Below are 22,299 nucleotides of genomic sequence, written 5' to 3'. Positions count from 1 at the left end.
TTGCATGTCTGCCACAGCATATACTTAATGATGCAAACAGAAGCCGATTATGTCATCCTCAAGTGACTGGACAGCAGCCTGAGCTGCAATCTCCAAGTTTCGGAAGACCTCTGATCTCTATGGGGATTACAAGACTTGGCAAATTGCCCTTCTTGGGGAAAAAATAACCTAAAAGTGTCCAGTACTTCTTTGCCGTGCCTCTAGCCCAGCAAGCTCAGGAGCATCACACCCCAAAGGTCTACCTGAGAGTCTGGATTCAGTACAGTTCAACATTAGTTTTCAACTTCTTTTCTGTGAAAAGGAAGATGAAAGTTTCCATTCTTCTTTTCGTAAGTGTTTTAATTCAGACCACAGAACCCTTTGCAACCATGGAGCAGACATCCTTTTCCTCCCAGTGTGTTTCGTTACTAATTCAGTAAACCCCAGAGCTGTATCCTATGCTTCCTTACTGTTAGGCAGGGATCCTGTCCCAGCCCTAGCTGAAGATGGAATCTGGGACAATACCCAGTGCTATTTTTCTAGAAAAAGGGGTGCCAGAACTCACCAACCTGCCTCTCCCTCCCTCACCCCCGTGCCTGATTGATGACGGTAGAATCCTGCATTTGGTGGGGATGGGGAGAAGGAAATAAAAGGAGGAGAGAGAAAAGGGAAGAGGAATAAATGAGGGATAAACAATAAAAAGGAGAAGCATAGTTGTCCTACACCAGGAGGGAGGGTTGATTTGACTGTTATTATTGAATATTATTGAATATGTATATTATTTATTATGTATACCCAATGTATCAGCCACCTGGGGGATTTGACTGTTTGTGTTTTGGTGGTTGGTAAAAAATAAAATGTTATTTTTTACAAAAACACACCAGGAGGGAGTGAGTCTGTGGCACTCCAGATGTTCCTGGACTGCAAGCATCAGTCTTACCTGGAGTGTGACAACATCTGGAGGGCAAGATGTCGAATGCAGAATTGGGCAGTTGGAAGCTGCCTCTTTAGATTTTTGTTTGCGGGGTGGGGGAGTGAAATAAACTAACAACAAAACCCACTGAGTCCTGTGGACCCTTAAGGTCTTTGACCCTGGAGGTTGTCTACACTCAGCCATCCAGACTAGGAGCTCTGCCTGTTGCATGTGCCTCCTACAGTTTCACTTTCCAAAATCATGGAACACGTCCAAATGTCTTGTAATACGTACAGCCAGTAGAATGACTTGATGAAATGAGAAGAAGAGGACGGCTCTATTCTGGCTTGGTCAGACCACACCTGGAACACTGTGTCGACTTCTCTGGGCACCACAGTTTAAGAAAGATGTTGACAAGCTGGAACTTACGCAGAGGAAACCAAGGCGTATGAGGAATGGTTGAAGGAGTATGTTTAGCCTGGGAAAGAGGAGACTGAGAGGAGAGATGTTAGGACCCCTGACCATTAGGTCCAGTCGTGACCGACTCTGGGGTTGCAGCGCTCATCTCGCTTTACTGGCCAGCATGACTAAGCCGCTTCTGGCGAACCAGAGCAGCGCACGGAAACGCCGTTTACCTTCCCGCCAGAGTGGTACCTATTTATCTACTTGCACTTTGACGTGCTTTCGAACTGCTAGGTTGGCAGGAGCAGGGACCGAGCAACGGGAGCTCACCCCGTCATGGGGATTCGAACCGCCAACCTTCTGATCGGCAAGTCCTAGGCTCTGTGGTTTAACCCACAGCGCCACTCGTGTCCCTCCCATAATAGCCATCTTCAAATATTTCAAGGGCTGTCACGTGGAAGAGGGAGCAAGTTTGCTTTATCCTGCTCTGGAGGGTAGGACTGGAAACAATGGCTTCAAGTTATAAGAAAGGAGATTCCATATAAACATCAGGAAGAACTTTCTGACAATTAGCTGTTCAGCAGTAGAACGGTCTCCCTCGGAGTGTGGTGGGTTCTCCATCCTTGGAGGTTTTTAAGCAGAGGTTGGATGGTCCTCTGTCTTGGCCAGGGGTGCCAACTTGAATAAAATATTGGGAGGGGCAGGTAAGCCCCGGCTCGCGTAATCGATCACATGGTGCGGTGCACACACCCTATTTGAATAACAATGCCCAGCAACTTGGGACATTCCCGCCGCCCTCCGGCTCCGCCTCGCGGGCCGCCCCGTCGGACACGTACAGGGCTGGCTGTGGGCGGGCGGGGAGAGGATATGGGTCCAGGCCGAGCCGGCGGCGGGAGGAGGCGGCAGTGCCAGCCACGTCGCTAGCGGCCAGCAGGAGCTGCAGCAGCGCCTCGACGGGACGCACGGCGGAGCGCGCCAGCCACCTGCCTCGACGCCTTCCCCGAGATCGCTGCTTGATGGGCCCGGCGGGGCGACGCCCGGCGCTGCTGCTGCTGTGCCTGCTGCTCCTGCTGCGGACGGGTGAGTGGGCAGGAAAACCGACGGGCTCCGGTGCCCCCTGGGCATATGCCCGCCTCCGGTGCCGGCAGATGCGCTGAGCGCCTTGGCTGAAGGCGCGCAAGCAAAGCCTCCAGGGTTTGCAGAGGCGCTCTCGGGCGCCCCGTCGGCTCCCAGGGCGATGCAGCCCGGCTCTCGGTCGGAATAGGTCCTTGGTGCAATCTTGGGTATAGGGATCCCCCCCCCACCCGGTCTGGAGCCCTGGAGAGCAGCTGGCTTTCGGTGTGCGTAAGACGGAGCTTGACGCACCGACGCCCTTATCTGCTAGATGGCAGCTCCCACTCTACCCGTTTAATTCAGAACAAAGATCTGGGATCTTGACACTCACCTGTCACCATCCTCTGTCTGGCTCCGCCCAGCAGATTCGGAATGTCTCCCACCACAGTTGTTGTTTCAAATTACTTTCTTTTGACTCCCAAGGGCTCAGGGGAAAAAATATCTGTCAAAATCTTCAGTCATTTGGAAACTAGGAAGTTAAATTATAATAATAAAAAACATGGGGAGTACCTTTCATGCGGTTATATTTTGCAAAATTACAAAGGACACTCCTTCTTTAAATCTCGTTTTCTTAAAAAAATCCAAACTAAAACAAGTTTCCTTGGGTTTGCGGAAAACCTTTCCAGCACTCCCTTCCCAAATTCCTCCTTTTCCCCAGGGCACTTTTTCTGTGCACATTCAGTAAGCGTAGCACATGGAGATGATACCCTGTCATCATGGACCTTAGGCGGGTCTTTACTCTCTGAAAGGGACCAAATGAGGGCTCCAGGTACAAGGGGTGCATTGCTGAGCGAGAGAGAGGAGCAGAGCCCTTTTCATGGTAGGGTAAAAGATTTCCACCTATTTTACTAGGCCTGCTTTTCATTTTCAAATATTCTGATTATTTCTGTTTTTAATTAGATTTTTTTATTATTATTTACTTGATTGAGGGGTGCAGCTGCCACCCTGGCTATGCCCATAATGTTATTGGTAGAGCACTTGCTTTGAGATGTTCTTGGGTTCAATCCTTGGCTTATCCAAGTCCCTTTTGGAGAGATGCTGCCAGTCAGTGGGACCAGGCAGCTTAATATATGGGGCAGGGAAAAGTCCGTAGCTTAGGGTTAAAACCCCAGAAAGTCCCAGGCCCAATCCCCCAGCATCTCCAGCTTAAAGCATCTCAGGTATACAGAACAACAAACCCCTGTGTTGCAAACTTAACACAACAAACAACACAAGCAAAACGAAGACCAGTATACTGGATAGCACTGTAGTTCTTATTACATGATTTATTACAACAAAAACAAGATGTGTACACTTGTAAATTCTCTAATATATCTGAAAACAAATGAACACACGTCTGTCAATCTTTGAAAGTCCGTAGAAGTATAATGAGTCTATGGCTGAAACAAAGTAATAGATGCTATCCTGTAGGCTAAGCGGTAAAACTTTTTAGTCATTACATATCCTTATGACCACCGCTCCTTGTGCATTTTTCTAATCTATGTGTTGTGCTGAAGAAGATTGCAGCGAAACAGATTATCCGGGATCACTGTCCTACGTTGTTATTCACTTACTACTTCGGCACCATGAAGGCCTAAAAAGTTTTACCGCTTAGCCCACAGGATAGCATCTATTACTTTGTTTCAACCATAGACTCATTATACAGTGGTACCTCAGGTTACAGACGCTTCAGGTTATAGACACTTCAGGTTACAGACTCCGCTAACCCAGAAATAGTGCTTCAGGTTAAGAACTTTGCTTCAGGATAAGAACAGAAATCGTGCTCTGGCGGCACGGCAGCAGCAGGAGGCCCCATTAGTTAAAGTGGTGCTTCAGGTTAAGAACAGTTTCAGGTTAAGTACGGACCTCTGGAACGAATTAAGTACTTAACCCGAGGTACCACTGTACTTTTATGGACTTTCAAAGATTGACAGATGTGTGTTCATTTGTTTTCAGATATATTAGAGAATTTACAAGTGCACACATTTTGTTTTTGTTGTACTAAATCGTGTATATTATGTAATAAGAACTACAGTGCTATCTAGTATACTGGTCTCCGTGTTGCTTGTGTTGTTTGTTGTGTAATGCATCTCAGGTAGCAGGTAGTGGAGGAAAAACCTCTTACTGAGGCCAGGTGAGCTGCTGCCTGCCAGAGAGCCAGTGTGGTGTAGTGGTTAAGAGTGGTAGTCTAGTAATATGGGGAACCGGGTTCGTGTCTCCGCTCCTCCACATGCAGCTGCTGGGTGACCTTGGGCCAGTCACACTTCTCTCAGCCCCACTCACCCCACAGAGTGTTTGTTGTGGGGGAGGAAGGGAAAGGAGAATGTTAGCCGCTTTGAGACTCCTTAAAGGGAGTGAAAGGCGGGATATCAAATCCAAACTCTTCTTCTTCTTCTTCTACTGCTGGAGCTAAAGGGGCAAATACTTTGACTTGGGAAAAGCAGCGGATACCAACGGGGCCCTTCGCTGGTGCTGAGCACCTGCCTTCATGCAGAAGGTGCTGGTTTCAGTACCCAGCATCTCCAGTTAAAAGGATGAGTAGCAAGTCATGGGAAAAACTGAGGCGCTGGAGAGCTGCTGCCGGTCAGAGTTGACAATACTGGCTAGGTGGGCCCACATTGATTCTAGGTAAGGTCGCCTCTGCGTGTAAGGATATGTCCGCAGTTCAGTGGTAGTGAATCTGCCTTGCAAGCAGAAGGTCCCGGGTCCAATTCCCAGTGGCATCTCTGGGTTCGGCTGAGAAAGGATCCCTGCCTGAAATATGAGAGAGCTGCTGCTGGCCAGTGTTGACAATGCCAAGTTAGATGGACCATCAGCCCAACTCAGCATAAGGCAGATTCCCTGTTCCTGATTCTGCCACTACCAAAGGCCAATGTCAGGGACTGGCAGGACACAGATGATGATGGTGATGATTTTATTTATACCCCACGCCCATCCCAGGGGGAAGGAGAGTAATTTGTGGGGGTCTGCACCAGCCAGGAGGCAAGAGGCAGAGGCAGGGGGAGCTTCAGAGCTGGAGCACAGGAGGGATCAGAGGAAGAAGCAAGTTGGGGGCCTCCCCATCCTCTCCTGCACCACTGTCTCCCAGAACCAGGAGGGGTGTGAAACGAGAAGAGCAGAGGCAACTTCCATGCAGGCGCAGTCTCCAGTTGTGTGCCTGCAGCCCGCTTTCCGGGTCATGTGGCCAGCATGACTCAACCGCTTCTGGCTCAACTGTGACGGAAACCAGAGTGCACAGGAACGCTGTTTACCTTCCCGCCAGAGTGGTGCCTATTTATCTACTTGCACTGGAATGCTCTCAAACTGCTAGGTTGGCAGGAGCTGGGACAGAGCAACGGGAGCTCATCCCGTCACGGAAATTCGAACTGTCGACCTTGCGATCGGCAAGCCCAAGAGCATGGGTAGGCAAACTAAGGCCCAGGGCCCTGATCCGGCCCAATCGCCTTCTAAATCCGGCCCGTGGACGGTCCAGGAATCAGCATATTTTTACATAAGTAGAATGTGCCCTTTTATTTAAAATGCATCTCTGGGTTATTTGTGGGGCATAGGAATTCATTCTTCTTCTTTTTTCAAAATATAGCCCAGCCCCCCACAAGGTCTGAGGGACAGTGGACCGGCCCCCTGCTGAAAAAGTTAGCTGACCCCTGCCCGAGAGGCTCAGTGGTTTAGACCACAGCGCCCCTTATACAGTGATACCTCGGGTTACATACGCTTCAGGTTACAGACTCCGCTAACCCAGAAATAGTACCTTTGCTTCAGGATGAGAACAGAAATTGGGCTCTGGCGGCGCAGCAGCAGCAGGAGGCCCCATTAGCTAAAGTGGTGCTTCAGGTTAAGAACAGTTTCAGGTTAAGAACGGACCTCCGGAACGAATTAAGTACTTAACCCAAGGTACCACTGTATTTGGAGCTGTAGACATGACTGTGCCAACTTTGACAATGAAGAGTTTACTACCTGCCATGTGCATCCCTTTGGCTGAGAAGCGCCCATGACAGCTGGTGCAGTCCAGCCCTTGCTAGTTAAACCCTGTTAGATCCCATCCTCCATTACAGCCCATGATTAAGGCTTCAGTCCTTGGGAGGGAAATTCAATTGAAAGCAGCAGCCTTTGCATAGACTTGCCTGGAAATGGCATTGAGCATCTCTCTCGCTGAAATCAATCGGACCCCAAAGTATCCCATTTGGGACGGATGGGGCCTGTTTGCCTCTTGCAGCCTGGTCTTAGCAATGCAGCAGTGCTAAGGACACCAGAATCACCTTTCTGGATGAGACCAACTGGGATCCACTACACGGCAACCACCCCCTTAGTCGTACAGGAGCATTTTGGCTGGACGGATTCTGGCAGCAGCTATGACTTCAAGGCTAATGATAATAAACTGGGAATAGAAAAGAAGCAGATCAGAGTGAGAAGCTGTTTAAAAAAAAGGAATGGCTATAAAAGGAGGAGGGAGGAGGAGGGATGAAATAAATGGACAGTTTGCGGGTGGACCTGGGTACAGGGATGCTGTCGGTGATGGAATCTGGGCCCTTCTGTATGCAAGGCAATTGCTGAGCTACAACACCCCTCGCCCGGTCTGCCCCTCTGTTCTGTCGCCCAGCAGCTGGGCTGGCAAGGTGGTCTAGCTACCCTGTGGGTTAGGGTGTCGTTCGTGGCAGACGGTCCGGGATCCGGCTGCTTCGCAAGCCAGCTTTGATGTCGTCATGGAAAGACGGGAGCCAGGATCTTGACAGAGAGCTTTGCTCTTTTCCCCTGTTCGCCTTTCACCCTGTTGCATTCGCCAGCAGTGTACACAGGGCGGTGCTTCGCCTTTTGTTGACCCAACAGTCTATGCCTAGCAAACAAATGCAGATAGGAAAAGCGAGAAGGAAATGAACACAATTCAGCAGCCAGAAATGGAATCAGGGTCTCCCAAGACTCCTGACAGAGGGTGCGAATTCTCTAGGTGCCTGGCCCAATGGCAATCTTACTGTTGTTGTTGTTGTTTAGTCATGTCCGACTCTTCATGACCCCCTGGACCAGAGCACACCAGGCACTCCTGTCTTCCACTGCCTCCCGCAGTTTGGTCAAACTCATGCTGGTAGCTTCGAGAACACTGTCCAACCATCTCGTCCTCTGTTGTCCCCTTCTCCTTGTGCCCTCAATCTTTCCCAACATCAGGGTCTTTTCCAGGGAGTCTTCTCTTCTCATGAGGTGGCCAAAGTATTGGAGCCTCAGCTTCAGGATCTGTCCTTCCAGTGAGCACTCAGGGCTGATTTCCTTCAGAATGGATAGGTTTGATCTTCTTGCAGTCCATGGGACTCTCAAGAGTCTCCTCCAGCACCAGAATTCAAAAGCATCCATTCTTCGGCGACCAGCCTTCTTTATGGTCCAGCTCTCACTTCCATACATCACTACTGGGAAAACCATAGCTTTTACTATACGGACCACTGACTGGGCTCCAAAAAGCTTGCTTGCTTATTTATTTATTAATTAATTATATTTGCATCTCACTTTTCTTCCTTGGAGCTCAAGGTGTCACAGACAGTTATTCCTCTCCCCCCCCCCATTTTATTTGAGGCAGGTTATTTTGCCCTCACAACAGCCCTGTGAGGTAGGTCCGGCTGAGAGACAGTGAACTTCATGGCTGAGTGGGGACCTGAATCCTGGCCTCCCAGGACCTAGCACGACAATCTAACCACTACACCACGCTGCCTCTCCTGAGGAGCTTCCAAGAGGTCCTACGTGCACCCAGTGGTTTTTGGACTCTCATTCTGTGAAGCGCAATGTCATCCTCCCTGTGCCACATTACAAATACCTAGCTTGTGACCATTGGGACTGGGGGTTGTGGGGTGGAATTCAGGGAGTCCAACAGTAGGTGGCGCTAGAGATGATAATGATAATGATGATGATGATGATGATGATGATGATGATATTTTTTATTTATACCCCGCTTTCCCCGGCCAGAGCCGGGATCAGGGCAGCTAACACCAGTAAAATTACAGGAAAAACATAACAGGAAAAACCCCAATTTAAAATACAGCTTAAAATGCAATTTAAAATGCAGCCTCGTTTTAAAAGTAGCCTATAGATCAAAACCGTAAGGGGAAGGAAACATAAGGGTCAGACTGAGTCCAAACAATCCCTTTGGCACCGGACGGCCCAAATATGCTTTTCCTGGCAAACTTGAAATGAAACCTGTGCCTTAGGTGGATGTTTATAAAAGTTTTTGCATGTTATTTGCTGGTTTGCTTTCTTGCTTATGCCACCCTGGACTCCTTGGGGAGGAAGGGTGGGGCGGAAATTAAGTAAGGCCACCCACACATTATGCATTTCAAGCAGGGATGGGGAACCTTTGGCCCTCCAGGTGTTGCTGAACTACGGCCTCGGCCCAGTATACCTGAAGGAGCATCTCCACCCCCATCGTTCAGCCCAGACACTGAGGTCCAGCTCCGAGGGCCTTTTGGCGGTTCCCTCATTGCGAGAAGCGAAGTACAGGGAACCAGGCAGAGGGCCTTCTCGGTGGTGGTGCCCGCCCTATGGAACACCCTCCCACCAGATGTCAAGGAAATAAAGAACTCTCTGACTTTTAGAAGACATCTGAAGGCAGCCCTGTTTAGGGAATTTTTTAATCTTTGATGCTTTATTGTGTTTTTAATATTCTGTTGGGAGCCGCCCAGAGCGACTGGGGAAACCCAGCCAGATGGGCAGGGTATAAATAATAAATTATTACTAGTATCCTTGCAGCAACCTTGTGAAGTTGGACAGGCCACCCATGAAACTCTGTGGCTGAGTGGAGATTTGAAGCAAAATGTCCAACACAATAAGCCAGAGGTTGGCAACCCGTGACCTTCCGGGTGTCATTAGAAGTCCTTTCAGCTTCAGACAGCTTGACGTATGGCTAGAGAGGAGAGTGGCACCCGCCCTGTGGAACGCCCTCCCATCAGATGTCAAGGAAATAAACAACTATCTGACTTTCAGGAGACATCTGAAGGCAGCCCTGTTTAGGGAAGTTTTTCATAGAATCATAGAATCATAGAGTTGGAAGAGACCACAAGGGCCATCGAGTCCAACCCCCTGCCAAGCAGGAAACACCATCAGAGCACTCCTGACATATGGTTGTCAAGCCTCTGCTTAAAGACCTCCAAAGAAGGAGACTCCACCACACTCCTTGGCAGCAAATTCCACTGTCGAACAGCTCTTACTGTCAGGAAGTTCTTCCTAATGTTTAGGTGGAATCTTCTTTCTTGTAGTTTGGATCCATTGCTCCGTGTCCGCTTCTCTGGAGCAGCAGAAAACAACCTTTCTCCCTCCTCTATATGACATCCTTTTATATATTTGAACATGGCTATCATATCACCCCTTAACCTCCGCTTCTCCAGGCTAAACATGCCCAGCTCCCTTAGCTGTTCCTCATAAGGCATCGTTTCCAGGCCTTTGACCATTTTGGTTGCCCTCCTCTGGACACGTTCCAGTTTGTCAGTGTCCTTCTTGAACTGTGGTGCCCAGAACTGGACACAGTACTCCAGGTGAGGTCTGACCAGAGCAGAATACAGGGGCACTATTACTTCCCTTGATCTAGATGCTATACTCCTATTGATGCAGCCCAGAATTGCATTGGCTTTTTTAGCTGCCGCGTCACACTGTTGGCTCATGTCAAGTTTGTGGTCAACCAAGACTCCTAGATCCTTTTCACATGTACTGCTCTCAAGCCAGGTGTTTTAATGTTTGAAGTTTTATTGCTATGATGATGATGATGTTGGGAGCCGCTTAGAGTGGCTGGGGAAATCCAGCCAGATGGGGAGGGTATAAATAATAAGTTGTTGTTGTTGTTGTTGTCTCCTGTCATCCCTGGCCCTTGGCCATGCTTTCTGGGGGCTGATGGGAGTGTGCATGGAGGACCTGGGCTGCCCAGATGGCAAGCTGCCCCCCCTCTCAGCCTCGCTGAGGTGATCCGAAGGAAAGCAGAGCAAGATTTTTGGCTGCAGGAGTTGCTGGAATTAGGCATACAAGGTGCCATCCAACCGCCTTAGGGACAAATCCACTCTGGATTTGTATAGGGTTCACTCCTTAGCCTTTTCTTCTCCTGAAGTTGTCCCGCAAGGCAGTAAGTGGGAATGAGAGAGAGTTCAGAGTCGGGGGCCCTTTGACTCGTTCTTTTAGCTCTGGAGAGCTGTGCTGACTCACACAACTTTTGAGGTTTCTCCAGCTGCTTGCAGCCAGCACACATACCTCCTTTTGAGTAAGTCAGGTTTCAGAAAGTAGACCTTGCCCACAGTAAGCAAATAAAAGGTGCATTCCTCAGGTTAGGTTCCCACGCCCTACCGAAAGCAGAGTGACTGGACGGAGCCTCCACTTTCTCCTACGAGGCCACAAGTTCCAGCTTCCATCTAGATGGGGTGAAGTCTCAAATTCCAGGCTGAGCAGTCCCCCACACAGGTCACAGAGTGCTTGCCTCCCCCTGACTTTAGGAAGGTAAGGTAAAGGTAAAGGGACCCCTGACCATTAGGTCCAGTCGTGGCTGACTCTGGGGTTGCGGCGCTCATCTCGCTTAATTGGCCGAGGGAGCCGGCGTACAGCTTCCGGGTCATGTGGCCAGCATGACTAAGCCGCTTCTGGCGAACCAGAGCAGTGCATGGAAACGCCTTTTACCTTCCTGCCAGAGCGGTACCTATTTATCTACTTGCACTTTGAGGTGCTTTCGAACTGCTAGGTTGGCAAGAGCAGGGACCGAGCAACGGGAGCTCACCCCGTTGCAGGGATTTGAACCACCAACCTTCCGATCAGCAAGTCCTAGGCTCTGTGGTTTAACCCACAGCGCCACCCGCCTCCCTTTAGGGAGGTACTCTTCTCCTTAAATCACAGTAATTATTTCTAAATGTGCCTCTGAACATAACACTTAAAATATGTGCATTTTGTGCAGACCCACAACATCCTTTTTGGCATCACAGAAGGGGCCGCCTCTACGTTTGCCCCAGCCAAGGGGAATAGTCATTCTCTCTCTCTCTCCCAGTGGCAAAGCACTTACAGCCTGTGGACAGCCTATGGCTCCTTGGGGAAGGATATGCTTTGCATGCAGAAGATCCCAGGTTCAAGATCTGGGATCTCCAAATAGGGCTGGCATTTTCCCCTGCCTGGCCCCTGGAGAGCCTCTGCCAGTCAGCTCGACGGACAGGTGTTCTCCCTCTGCAAAAGGCAGCACCTTCTATCCCTGTGCCCTTCAGCGTCTTTTATGCTTTGTCTGTGTGTGCCAACACATGCGACATCTGGCAGTGGGTGCAGCTTGGGAGAGGTGATCGTGATGTCAGGACTGCAATCAGGCGTAGGTCAGCGCTGAAACAATAAATCGCCCAAGGCCAGCGAAGTTAACTCTTTATCGAAGGAAACATACCATAGCTCAGGCCTAGTGGTCCCGGCAATTCTTTCCAGGAGGTCTTGCCCCAGTGAAGCCGTTGTGAAGACTGAAGGTTCCCACCTTCCCCCAGCTCCCCTAGTCTTCTTCCTTCCTGAGTGATCTGAGACTCTACAGCCTTGTCTCTCATTGCTCTGCCCTCTTCATTCCTCTGCATGTTCTGGGAGACCAGGACAGCTTCTTGCAGCAGGACAGGAAGATTGCCTGGCTTCATCAGTAGCCTAGCTTATCTCTGTCTCCTGGCTTCCCCTCCTCTCCAGCCTCCGCTTCTGCATCTGAGTCTGGACTGTTTTCTGGCACAGACTCTCCCTGCTCACTAAACCCTGTGGCCCCTCCAGCTTCCCACACCTCCTCTTCTCAGTCTGCTCCTTCTTCTCCCTCTGAATACTCCCCCTTGTACCACCCCCACTACCTGCTCCATCACCTGGAGCGGTGAACATCCGGGGGCGTGGCTGGTGTGTGTCCCAGGGCGGTGGCACACCGTCCACAGGGGGTGTGACACACATGGGGGGGTGCGCGGCAAGTGACATGCGTCCCAGGGCATGCGCGGCGAGTGCTGAGCATCCCGGGGGGGGTGGCAGCCGCGATGTCAACCCCCCCCCCGATGACATCCGGGGTGGGCTGCTCACTCCACCCCCACCTTCATCTGCCAGTGGTCCCCTGGTGTGGCGATCACACAGGGTCCCCGGACGTTTAACGGTCTATTAATCCCTGTGCCACCGCTGTGCTCGCTTCCCCACTGCCACCAACCAGTTACTATCAGGTAGAACACTGAATCCAGACAGTTGTTAAAACTGAACCAAAAAACCAAGTTTATTTTATAAGCATTAACAAGTTTGTGGTTTCTCAGATAAAATTTCCTGTCCGTTTCTTAACTTTAGTTTCTTTACCGGCATATACCTTCCTAATACCTTCTGACTGATTATATCAACTGTTTGACTGACTCCTCTTAACAGATTCTCTCACTCTCCCACATCAGACTAGCCCAACCCACAGACCTATCCTCTCTCTGTCTCTTCTCTAACTCCAGACTAACTTCTCAACCCCCCTAACTCTAACTCAAATTCCTCCTCTTGGGTTCCCATTGGTTAGTCATTTTACAATTAGTTAACCCTTTCGTTAAGGGACGCGGGTGGCGCTGTGGGTTAAACCACAGAGCCTAGGACTTGCCGATCAGAAGGTTGGTGGTTCGAATCCCCGCAACGGGGTGAGCTCCCGTTGCTCGGTCCCTGCTCCTGCCAACCTAGCAGTTCGAAAGCACATAAAGTGCAAGCAGATAAATAAGTACCACTCTGGCAGGAAGGTAAACGGTGTTTCTGTGCGCTGTTCTGGTTCGCCAGAAGCGGCTTAGTCATGCTGGCCACATGACCCGGAAGCTGTACGCTGGCTCCCTCAGCCAATAAAGCGAGATGAGCGCTGCAACCCCAGAGACGGCCACAACTGGACCTAATGGTCAGGGGTCCCTTTACCTTTACCTTAACCCTTTCCTTATGAACCCAGTATGATGTCACACACCTAGGAGGGCAAACGCCACACCTTGCCACAAGAGGCAGCCCGCTGACAAGTTCTTCTTGCATAGAAAGGGCTCTACAGATCCTAACCCATCTGCTTTCCTTTCCCTAGCTACAGGAAGCCCATTGGGACATGCTGCGCCGCGGACCCGCCGGGGACTCCTCCAGCTCGCCGGGGCGATCTTGTGCACCACACAGCGCTCGCCGTTTGCCTACATGCGCTATGGGTGCTACTGCGGTTTGGGAGGTACCGGCTATCCCAGGGACAAAGCAGACTGGTGAGTATGAGACTCGGCAGGTCAAAATATCTGAAACGTTCTGTTCCGGAAATGCATTATTTCCCCCCCCCCCATCTCTATCGTAACTCTACAGTCATACCTTGAAAGTCGAACGTTTTGGCTCCCAGACGCCGCAAACCCAGAAGTGAGTGTTTCGGTTTGCGAATGTCCTTTGGAACCCGAACCTCCAACGCAGCTTCCAATTGGCTGCAGGAGCTTCCTGCAGCCAATCAGAAGCCGCACCTTGGTTTCCGAACGTTTTTGAAGTTGAACGGACTTCTGGAACGGATTCCGTCCGGCTTCCGAGGTACCACTGTACTTGGGTGCAGAGAAACAACATGAAATGTGACATGCGTCTGTTGAAGAAATTGCACTTGAAAATGATCAAAGGGGTGAAATCTCCATGGGTGAAGGTTCTGGGTTTCTGATACACTTACTTTTGAGGGAGGTGTCCTTTTTTCTCTCCTGAAAGTCATTTTTCAGGACACCTTGGAACTCCACATCCCAAAGTTAAGTGGGGAGGAACACACAGTCTTGAGTCTAGAAAGCCTTTCCTGTTCAAGTTTTTTTTATATATATTTAATTTTTATTTATGAATTTATAAAAGTGCAAAATACAGAACTGAAGAATAAGTGAAAGAAAAGGAAGGAAAAAAAAGATGCATTACATCAGTACTTTTTTTCTTTAAAAATGTTTAGGGGTACTCTCATTTTGACTCAAGAAAACCACCATTTTATAGTTCAAATCGGGGGAAATAAATACAGTAAATGGACAAAAGTACAAAGATTCACAAAAATATTTAGGGGTATGCGTACCCCTGCATACCCCCAGAAAAAAAGCACTGCATTACATTAATCTATAATTCTATTCCATCGACTTCCCATCTATCCTTCCATGGCTTCCTAAAGTTTCCCATTTCTGCTGCATATTCTATTTTTTTCTAACTATTTAAACATTCAAATTATTCTCCTTCTAAACTATAACTGCTGAACTTACTCCGAACCGATTAAAGTTCTAACACTTTTACAATGGTTTTCTAAGTAGTCTACAAATGGCTTCCATTCTTCTTTAAAACCTTTTTCTTCTTGCTCTCTAATTTTGCCGGTTAAGCTTGCTAATTTTGTGTATTCCGTGAATTTCATCTGCCACTCCTTGGTAGGGACTATCTCCTCTCTCCATCTTTGTTCATATAGGATTCTCGCTGCTGTAGTGGGCATACATAAACAAATTTGTTTGTTTACTTGGTACCTCGGATCTCATTATACCTAACAGGAAGGCCTCTAGCCTCTCTCCTGTTTACCTTTTTGGGGACAGAGTGCCCATCACACAAGCTTACAACTTAAAAGACATGACACATGAGGAAAAAAGGATGTGAGGGTAGAGGAAAAAAGCAAACTCAGATGCCGATCTTTAAAATTAAATAGAATTCTTGGGCCAGAGCAAAGCTAAGCAGCTTCAAACATCTGGATGGGAAGGATCATTTAGAAATCTAAATAAGCAAACGGGAACCGGTTGAAAAGAAAGAGCACTCTCACCAAAGGTTTGGAGTTGCCTAGCTTTGGTGTGGCCCCACCCCTCAAGACATGATATTTAACTGTAAGAATTGGTGCCTGAGTTTGCTTTTTTCCTCTACCCTCTCTGTAATTTTCCTTGTGTGACATGTCTTTTAAATTATAAGCCTGTGGGTAGGGAATAATTTTAAACGAGACTAGGATGACGGTGGAGGAGTAAGATTAGACCTTCAAGGGTAAGGATGGGGGGGAAATGCTGTACCTAATTCACGCTTTGCAAAACTATACGGAAACTGTAACACAGCTATCCTGTGAAATGGGCCCTTCTCCAAATTTTGCAGATCAGTTCCCAAAACTAATGTATGTAGAATGTAGATATAACGGCAAAGTGTGCATCGAAGTACAGTCCTACCTCATGTTACGGATGCTTCAGGTTATGTGTTTTTGGGTTGCGGACCGCGGGAAACCCGGAAGTACCGGAACAGGTTACTTCTGGGTTTCGCCGCTTATACATGTGCAGAAGCACTAGATCGTGCTTTGTGCATGTGCAGAAGCGTCAAATCGCGCCGGTGCAGATGCAGCACTTCAGGATGCGAATGCTGCAGATTGCGGACATGCCTCCATCATGGATTACATCCGCAACCCGAGGTTCCACTGTACATACAGTATATGTATATGTATAGAGAGCCCGTGTGGTGTAGTGGACTCAGAGCGGTGGACTCGTAATCTGGTGAACCGGGTTCGCTTCCCCGCTCCTCCACATGCAGCTGCTGGGTGACCTTGGGCTAGTTACACTTCTCTGAAGTCTCTCAGCCCCACTCACCTCACAGAGTGTTTGTTGTGGGGGAGGAAGGGAAAGGAGAATGTTAGCCGCTTTGAGACTCCTTCAGGTAGTGATAAAGCAGGATATCAAATCCAAACTCTCTCTCATTAGTGAAAATAGACAAAAATGCACAGCGTTTAGGGAAATTGCCTGCAAAAACATATACTGCCTGAAAAACTGCATACAAAAAACTGCATACAAAAACAACTGCATACCAGGGGGGGGGGGAATTGTGAGGACTTTGTAAAAGAAAGGTGGTGAAACGAACTTAAAGTTGGAAGAATGAGACACGGAAATTGATGGATTCGGCCATCCCTATTCCAGAGGGAGAAAACCACTGCCACATCAGAATGTGCAAACTTGGAAACTGCACCAGATTCTCTGGCTAAGGCCAAACCACTTTTCCTGTGTTTGGGGGAAATAAACCACATCCTTGGGCAGTTCGAAAATAAAAACCACCACCCAAAATATAGCCATCTATACGGGATATATTTTACGACCACCTGGTTGCTGCAATGAAGTTTTTGAAAAACAAGACTTCCATTGCTTCCCACAATCTTGCAAAATGAGAAGATGTGACTTTAATTGCTATGCTCGTGGCACAGCTGGAAGATTTTGGGGCACATGTCTCCAGCTGTTTCCACTTCTCCCAGAACTCCTCCCAGCCCCAAATCCAGACTAAAATGTAGGCTAGCAGGTCAGCTTCCCGTTGCTGTTGTTTCGAAGGCATGGAGATGGCAAGCTGGTGCTTTGATCCGCCCCCAAAATGCCCTCCTACACAACTCGTACGGCCAGGAGTCAAGAGGAAGGTGACCTTTTCATAGACTTGGAAGTTCTCCCTTTGCCTTAGAGCTTCGTGGCAGCGGTTGGGTGGCTCCCAGAGAGCTTATGCGTAACTAGGGGTGGGGAATACATTGGGTTCAGTTTGCATTTAAAGACGAACCTGTCCAGTTTGCATTTTATGGGAACTGAAATGAGGCCGTCCTGCAGAAGTCACACTCCTCTGAATGTTGCAATTCAGGAATAATAATTAATAATTAATAATAATAATAATAGTAATAATAATCCCCAGCCACTCTGGGTAGCTTCCAACAAAATACAGTGGTACCTCAGGTTAAGTACTTAATTCATTCCGGAGGTCTGTTCTTAACCTAAAACTGTTCTTAACCTGAAGCACCACTTTAGCTAATGGGGCCTCCTGCTGCTGCCGCGCCGCTGGAGCACGATTTCTGTTCTCATCCTGAAGTAAAGTTCTTAACCCGAGGTACTATTTCTGGGTTAGTGGAGTCTGTAACCTGAAGCGTCTGTAACCTGAAGCATCTGTAACCCGAGGTACCACTGTATTAAAATACAGTAATGCACCAAACATTAAAAGCTTTCCTAAAGAGGGCTGCCTTCTAAAAGTCTGGTAGTTGTTGTTCTCTTTGACATCTGGTGGGAGGGCGTTCCACAGGGAGGGTGCCACCACTGAGAAGGCACTGTGCCTGGTTCCCTGTAACTTGGCTTCTCGCAGTGAGGGAACCGCCAGAAGGCCCTCAGAGCTGGACCTCAGTGTCCGGGCTGAACGATGGGGGTGGAGACGCTCCTTCAGATATGAATGTGTTGTGTCTCTTCAGTTGTCGATACACGCAGGCAGGGAATGCCTTGCCTTGCTTTAACTGTGTGTGCATCCACACATGCAAGTCGCCCTGAGAGCCGCTCTGGCCGTAGGGCATTGTGCAAATGTTCTAAAAACAAAGCCATCATCCTCTCTTCTGGGGCCGGCAGGTGCTGCTTCCAGCATGACTGCTGCTACGGAGAAGCCGAGAAAGAGGGCTGCTCCCCCAAGTTGCAGAAGTACACCTGGGAGTGCGAGAACAACTCGGCCAAGTGTGGTGAGTGGATATTCCCCTGGCGGGGAGGAGCTTTGCTGCTAGGATGCTGCATCTGGCAACCTCCCCTCCTGCCCTCTCTTAAAGGTAAAGGGACCCCTGACCATTAGGTCAAGTCGTGGCCGACTCTGGGGTTGCGGTGCTCATCTCGCTTTATTGGCCAAGGGAGCCGGCGTACAGCTTCCAGGTCATGTGGCCAGCATGACTAAGCCGCTTCTGGCGAACACCACTTACCTTCCCGCCAGAGCGATACCTATTTATATACTTGCACTTTTGATGTGCTTTCAAACTGCTAGGTTGGCAGGAGCAGGGACCGAGCAACGGGAGCTCACCCTGTCGCGGGGATTCGAACTGCCGACCTTCTGATTGGCAAGTCGTAGGCTCTGTGGTTTAACCCACAGCGCCACCCGCGTCCCTGCCCTCTCTTAGGGATGCACTTTTAAGAGACTCGTTTTGCAGTTTCCATTTCTTCTCAGAACCAAGGGCAAAGCTTGCCCACTTGAAACTGCCAAGCAGGCATGGCTTCAGAACAACTTGGCCAAGCAGGCATGGCTTCAGAGCTGGGTAGAGTTGGCAGGGCACCCATGCTGCAGCTGGATCGCTGGAGCCCACCCCGGCCTCCTTCCGCTTCTCCAACAGCTGGCCCCACTGGCATGGAGACTGGCAGCACTGCAGCCCCCAATTGCCCCCTTCATTCACCCTGGTGGCCATATCTGCTAGTAGCATCAGCAGCCCTCTTTGCCTAGGACCCGAATGCAATGCTCGGCATCCTGACACCAGGCCCTGCACCACAGGGAAAACAACACGGCCCTGATCCGGCTTGGATTCTTTAGCTGCTATTCCTGCATTGCATGGGGTTGGACTAGATGCCCCTTGTGGCTCCTTCTGACGCTACAGTTCTGTGATTCTAAGGCCCAAGAGATATTCTAGCTGTAAGCAAGGAACATAGCTGTCAGCTGTCCCTTATTTGGCAGGAAACTCCCTTATCCCAGCGCCGTGTCCTGCTGCTGTCCCTTATTGATGATGTCCCTTAAATTTCCTGGGTTTCAAAGGAAACAGCTCCTCTCCCTCCCTCCCTCCCTGCCAGCCAGGGAGGAGGGAGGCTCCAACTGTGTTGCTCGGCTGCCCGGCCCGCCCCCATCTGGCCTCCTCTCACCAGCCTCGGCCCCCGGGAGCCCCTCCCCGCCAGGACTGGCTGGAGCCTCAGGCCCTTCCGCCGCCATCCTCCTTGCGGCCGACGAACTGAGCATCTCTCCCTGGGGCCTCCCCTCTGCCCGTCACTGCCGCTCCCGCTCCCGCTCGGCCGTACTGCGGCTGTGCCGCCGAAGGACCCAGATGAGATGGGCAGCCTGGCGCAGCCTATGAATTGCTGAGGAGCCTTGAAAGGTGAGGGCAACCATAGAGAAAGCAGTTCAGAGAGAGGAGGCAGCGGCGCAGGTGCAGGCAGGTGTTCCAAGAGCTAACCATAGAGGGGAAAGCGGAGGAAGGACCGCAAACGCTTCTCCCATAGATTTGTAGTGGTAGACTAGCATAGATGGTTTGATCTGCTGGTTTACTTCAGGCGCTATTTCCCCCCACTTCCTCCCGCCCCACCTGATGGAACTGAGAGCTGCAGATGGAGCATGAGAGAAAAGATACAGAACTGCAGCAGCATCTTCGTAGCTTGGACTTCGTTTTGCGCAAAAAGCGGTTGCTGCTTGTAATTTAATTGCAGTGTTTCATCAGCTGGTGTCTTGAGCAGCAACCTCTGGAAACGAAGGGCTAAAAACCGGCGCTGCTCTCCCAAATTATCTGGTCCCCTTTAACTTCGTATTTCAGCTGGTTGACTAAAATCCCTTATTTTGGCTGCTGGTCCCTTATTTTCAAATCTGTAAGTTGACAGCTGTGGCAAGGAATTTCAGAGAGGTGTCCATGTCAGATTAAGCAGATGTGGCGAACTTTTGGCCCTCCAGATGCTGCTGAACGACAACTCGGACATTGCAGATTTTGTGTGTGACCGCTGTGAAAAAAGGCAAATTCCATGCTAGGGTTCATTAGGAAAGGAATTTATCACCATGCTGTTATACAAATCTAGGGGGCGACTGCATTTGGAGTACAGTTCTGGTCGCCTTGCCTCAAAAAGGATATGGAAAAGGTTCAGAAAAGGGCAACTGAAATGTTCCAATGGGATGGAGGAAAGAGGGCAGTTTAGAGGAAAGGCAAGTAAGAGGCGACAAGATAGATTTTTTTAGGATTCCGCATGGCATGGAGAAAGTGGAGAGAAACTTTTCTCCCTCTTTCGTAACACTGGAATTTGTGGACATCTATCAAAGCTGAATGTTGGAAGATTTGGGGTAGATAAAAAGAAAGGATTTCTTCACTCACTGCATGGTTAAATTGTGGAACCCGCTTCCACAGGAGGCAGTGATACCCACCAACTTAATGACTTAAAAAGATTAGCCAAATTCATGGAGCAGAGGGCTGTTGATGGCTGCTAGATGGGAATTGAGAATCTAGGGCAGTAGGTTAAGGGAGGCTGCCCTACCCGCTTACAGTGGGACTTACTTCTGAGTAACCACACATAGGATGTGCTTCATTCCATTAGTGATTCTGTCATTCCTAAAGACACTGGCCCTTCCAAGACCCTGGGCATCCAGGTTTATTCAAAATATTTACCGTATTTTTCGCTCCATAGGGCGCACCTGACCATAGGGCGCACCTAGTTTTCAGAGGGGGAAATCAAGGGAAAAAATATGATTCCCCCCCCCCAGCTCTGGGAGCAGCGGACAGGCTGCAGGCAGGCTGTGCGCTTCTCCCAGACCTTCTTCCTGCTTTTGCGGGAGGTGGGGGAATTCCTGTGCGCTCTTTAAAGGGGCTGTGCGGCTTCTGCTGGCTTTTCTAGGTGGTGGAGAAATTCCCCCACCTCCCGCAAAAGCCTGCAGAAGCCGCACGCTCTTTAAAGGGTGCATGGCTCCTGTGGGCTTTTCTAGGAGGTGGGAGAAGGGACTGATGTGGCCAGTCAGTCCCTTCTCCCTCCTGGGGAAAAGCCCGCAAGAGCGCACGGAGCTTGTGTGCGGCTCTTGGGGGCTTTTCCCGCCTGGCTCCCCCCTGCATTCGCTCCATAGGACACACACAAATTTTCCCTTGCCTTTTAGGAGGGAAAAAGTGCGTCCTATAGAGCAAAAAATACGGTAGCATCTAAGTAAGTATTTCACTCCCTCTTGTTCTACTGAAGGCCAGAAAAATCTGCACACTCTGGTACCCATTTTGCGATGCCTCGAATGATGGGCTTGATTCCTGGTCTCCCTTTTTCTTTCCACAGAGGATATAGAAGACAAGTGCCAAAAAATGGCTTGCGAATGCGACCGCGAAGCAGCCAAGTGCCTGGCGAGCGCCCCCTACAATTCCCAGTATTTGTTCTGGCCGGATACTTTATGTGGGTCGTTCAACCCTCAATGTGAAGATGATTAAGAAAGGGCGTCACTTGGGCCAGGCTTCACAGACATGGGACGTTCCCCTCCTCGAGTCATGTCTCAAAAACAAATCAAAGCGGCTCTAGATTTCACCCAGCTTTGGATGGGCGTTGTCTAGACCAACTTCCAAATAATTTCAGCCATTCTTCAAACAAGAAACATTTCCCCAAACAGAAGGAGATAACATGCTCCAACACAGCTCCTTGGCCCAGGTGACACAAAGCTGCTTACCTAACCTCAGTACATCTCATTTCAATTCAGTATGTGATATTCTCCTCTGGGTTATAAGTCTGAAGTGTCGTCCAGAAAGGACTCAGCCCCCAGAGTAACCATTTCCTTATCTTGTATACCCCAGGCAAAAGTTTGCTTGACCATGAAACCTCAGACCAGCCTACCTCACAGGGCTGATGTGAAGGGAAGAAGGGGGAGAAGAAGAACGGTTTTTGGTTAAAATGTAATACTAATAATAAATATTAGAAAAAAATCTTCCGTTTTAATTCTTAAAAATGTTCATATGCAAATCTGAAGATCATATCATTACAAACGCAGAGTCAAGTTTAATTTATAGGGGCACATCATTTAAAATAAAGCTAATCTTGGTTTTGGCATACATTTAACAAGTGGCAGCAGGAGGCGTTCATCTACGTACAGGGGAAAAGCCCACCGTCTCACAATCAATTGGTATTTACGTGCAGAACATATTTTCCCTTTTTTTCTAAAAGAAAAAGTGGTAGCAGTTGGCAAGTAGATCTAGTAAATCAATACAGCAACAGAAATTACTTCAAATTCACAAACACGACCAGAGCTGTGTGTGTAAGGAAAAAGGGTCCGGGTCAGGATCTGAGCCATTTTTAGAAGGGTCAGGTGTCTCTTAAGGGTATACAGCTGCTTAACGTGTAAATGCAGGACTCATTTTGCACGAAAAAGGAGCCTGACTGCTTCGATTTCTCATCAGGCTTCTTGTGCTGCATGGCCAGATACAGAGAGTGGCACACAAAGGTTGGCGCTTCGATTAGTCCAAAAGCAAAACATCCTGATTACAGGGAAATTAACTGTTCCTTCTCCTCGAGGAAAAGCAG

General features: G+C 49.2%; 1 protein-coding gene across 1 annotated transcript; it reads left to right on the top strand.

The window, feature by feature from the left end:
• Positions 1–889: 889 nt before the first annotated feature.
• Positions 890–22,205, top strand: LOC128401962 (phospholipase A2-like). The gene is made up of 5 exons (XM_053365641.1): positions 890–943; positions 2,068–2,374; positions 13,398–13,563; positions 17,665–17,771; positions 21,070–22,205. The coding sequence occupies exons 1-5, from the start codon at positions 890–892 to the stop codon at positions 21,216–21,218; spliced, it is 783 nt and encodes a 260-aa protein (XP_053221616.1). The 3' UTR covers positions 21,219–22,205.
• Positions 22,206–22,299: the final 94 nt, after the last annotated feature.

The sequence above is a fragment of the Podarcis raffonei genome, chromosome 14 (assembly GCF_027172205.1).
Source record: "Podarcis raffonei isolate rPodRaf1 chromosome 14, rPodRaf1.pri, whole genome shotgun sequence".
In the NCBI taxonomy this organism is placed as follows: Eukaryota; Metazoa; Chordata; class Lepidosauria; order Squamata; family Lacertidae; genus Podarcis; species Podarcis raffonei.
Note: the sequence above shows the minus strand (reverse complement) of the source record. Positions and strands in the feature narration are given on the sequence as shown.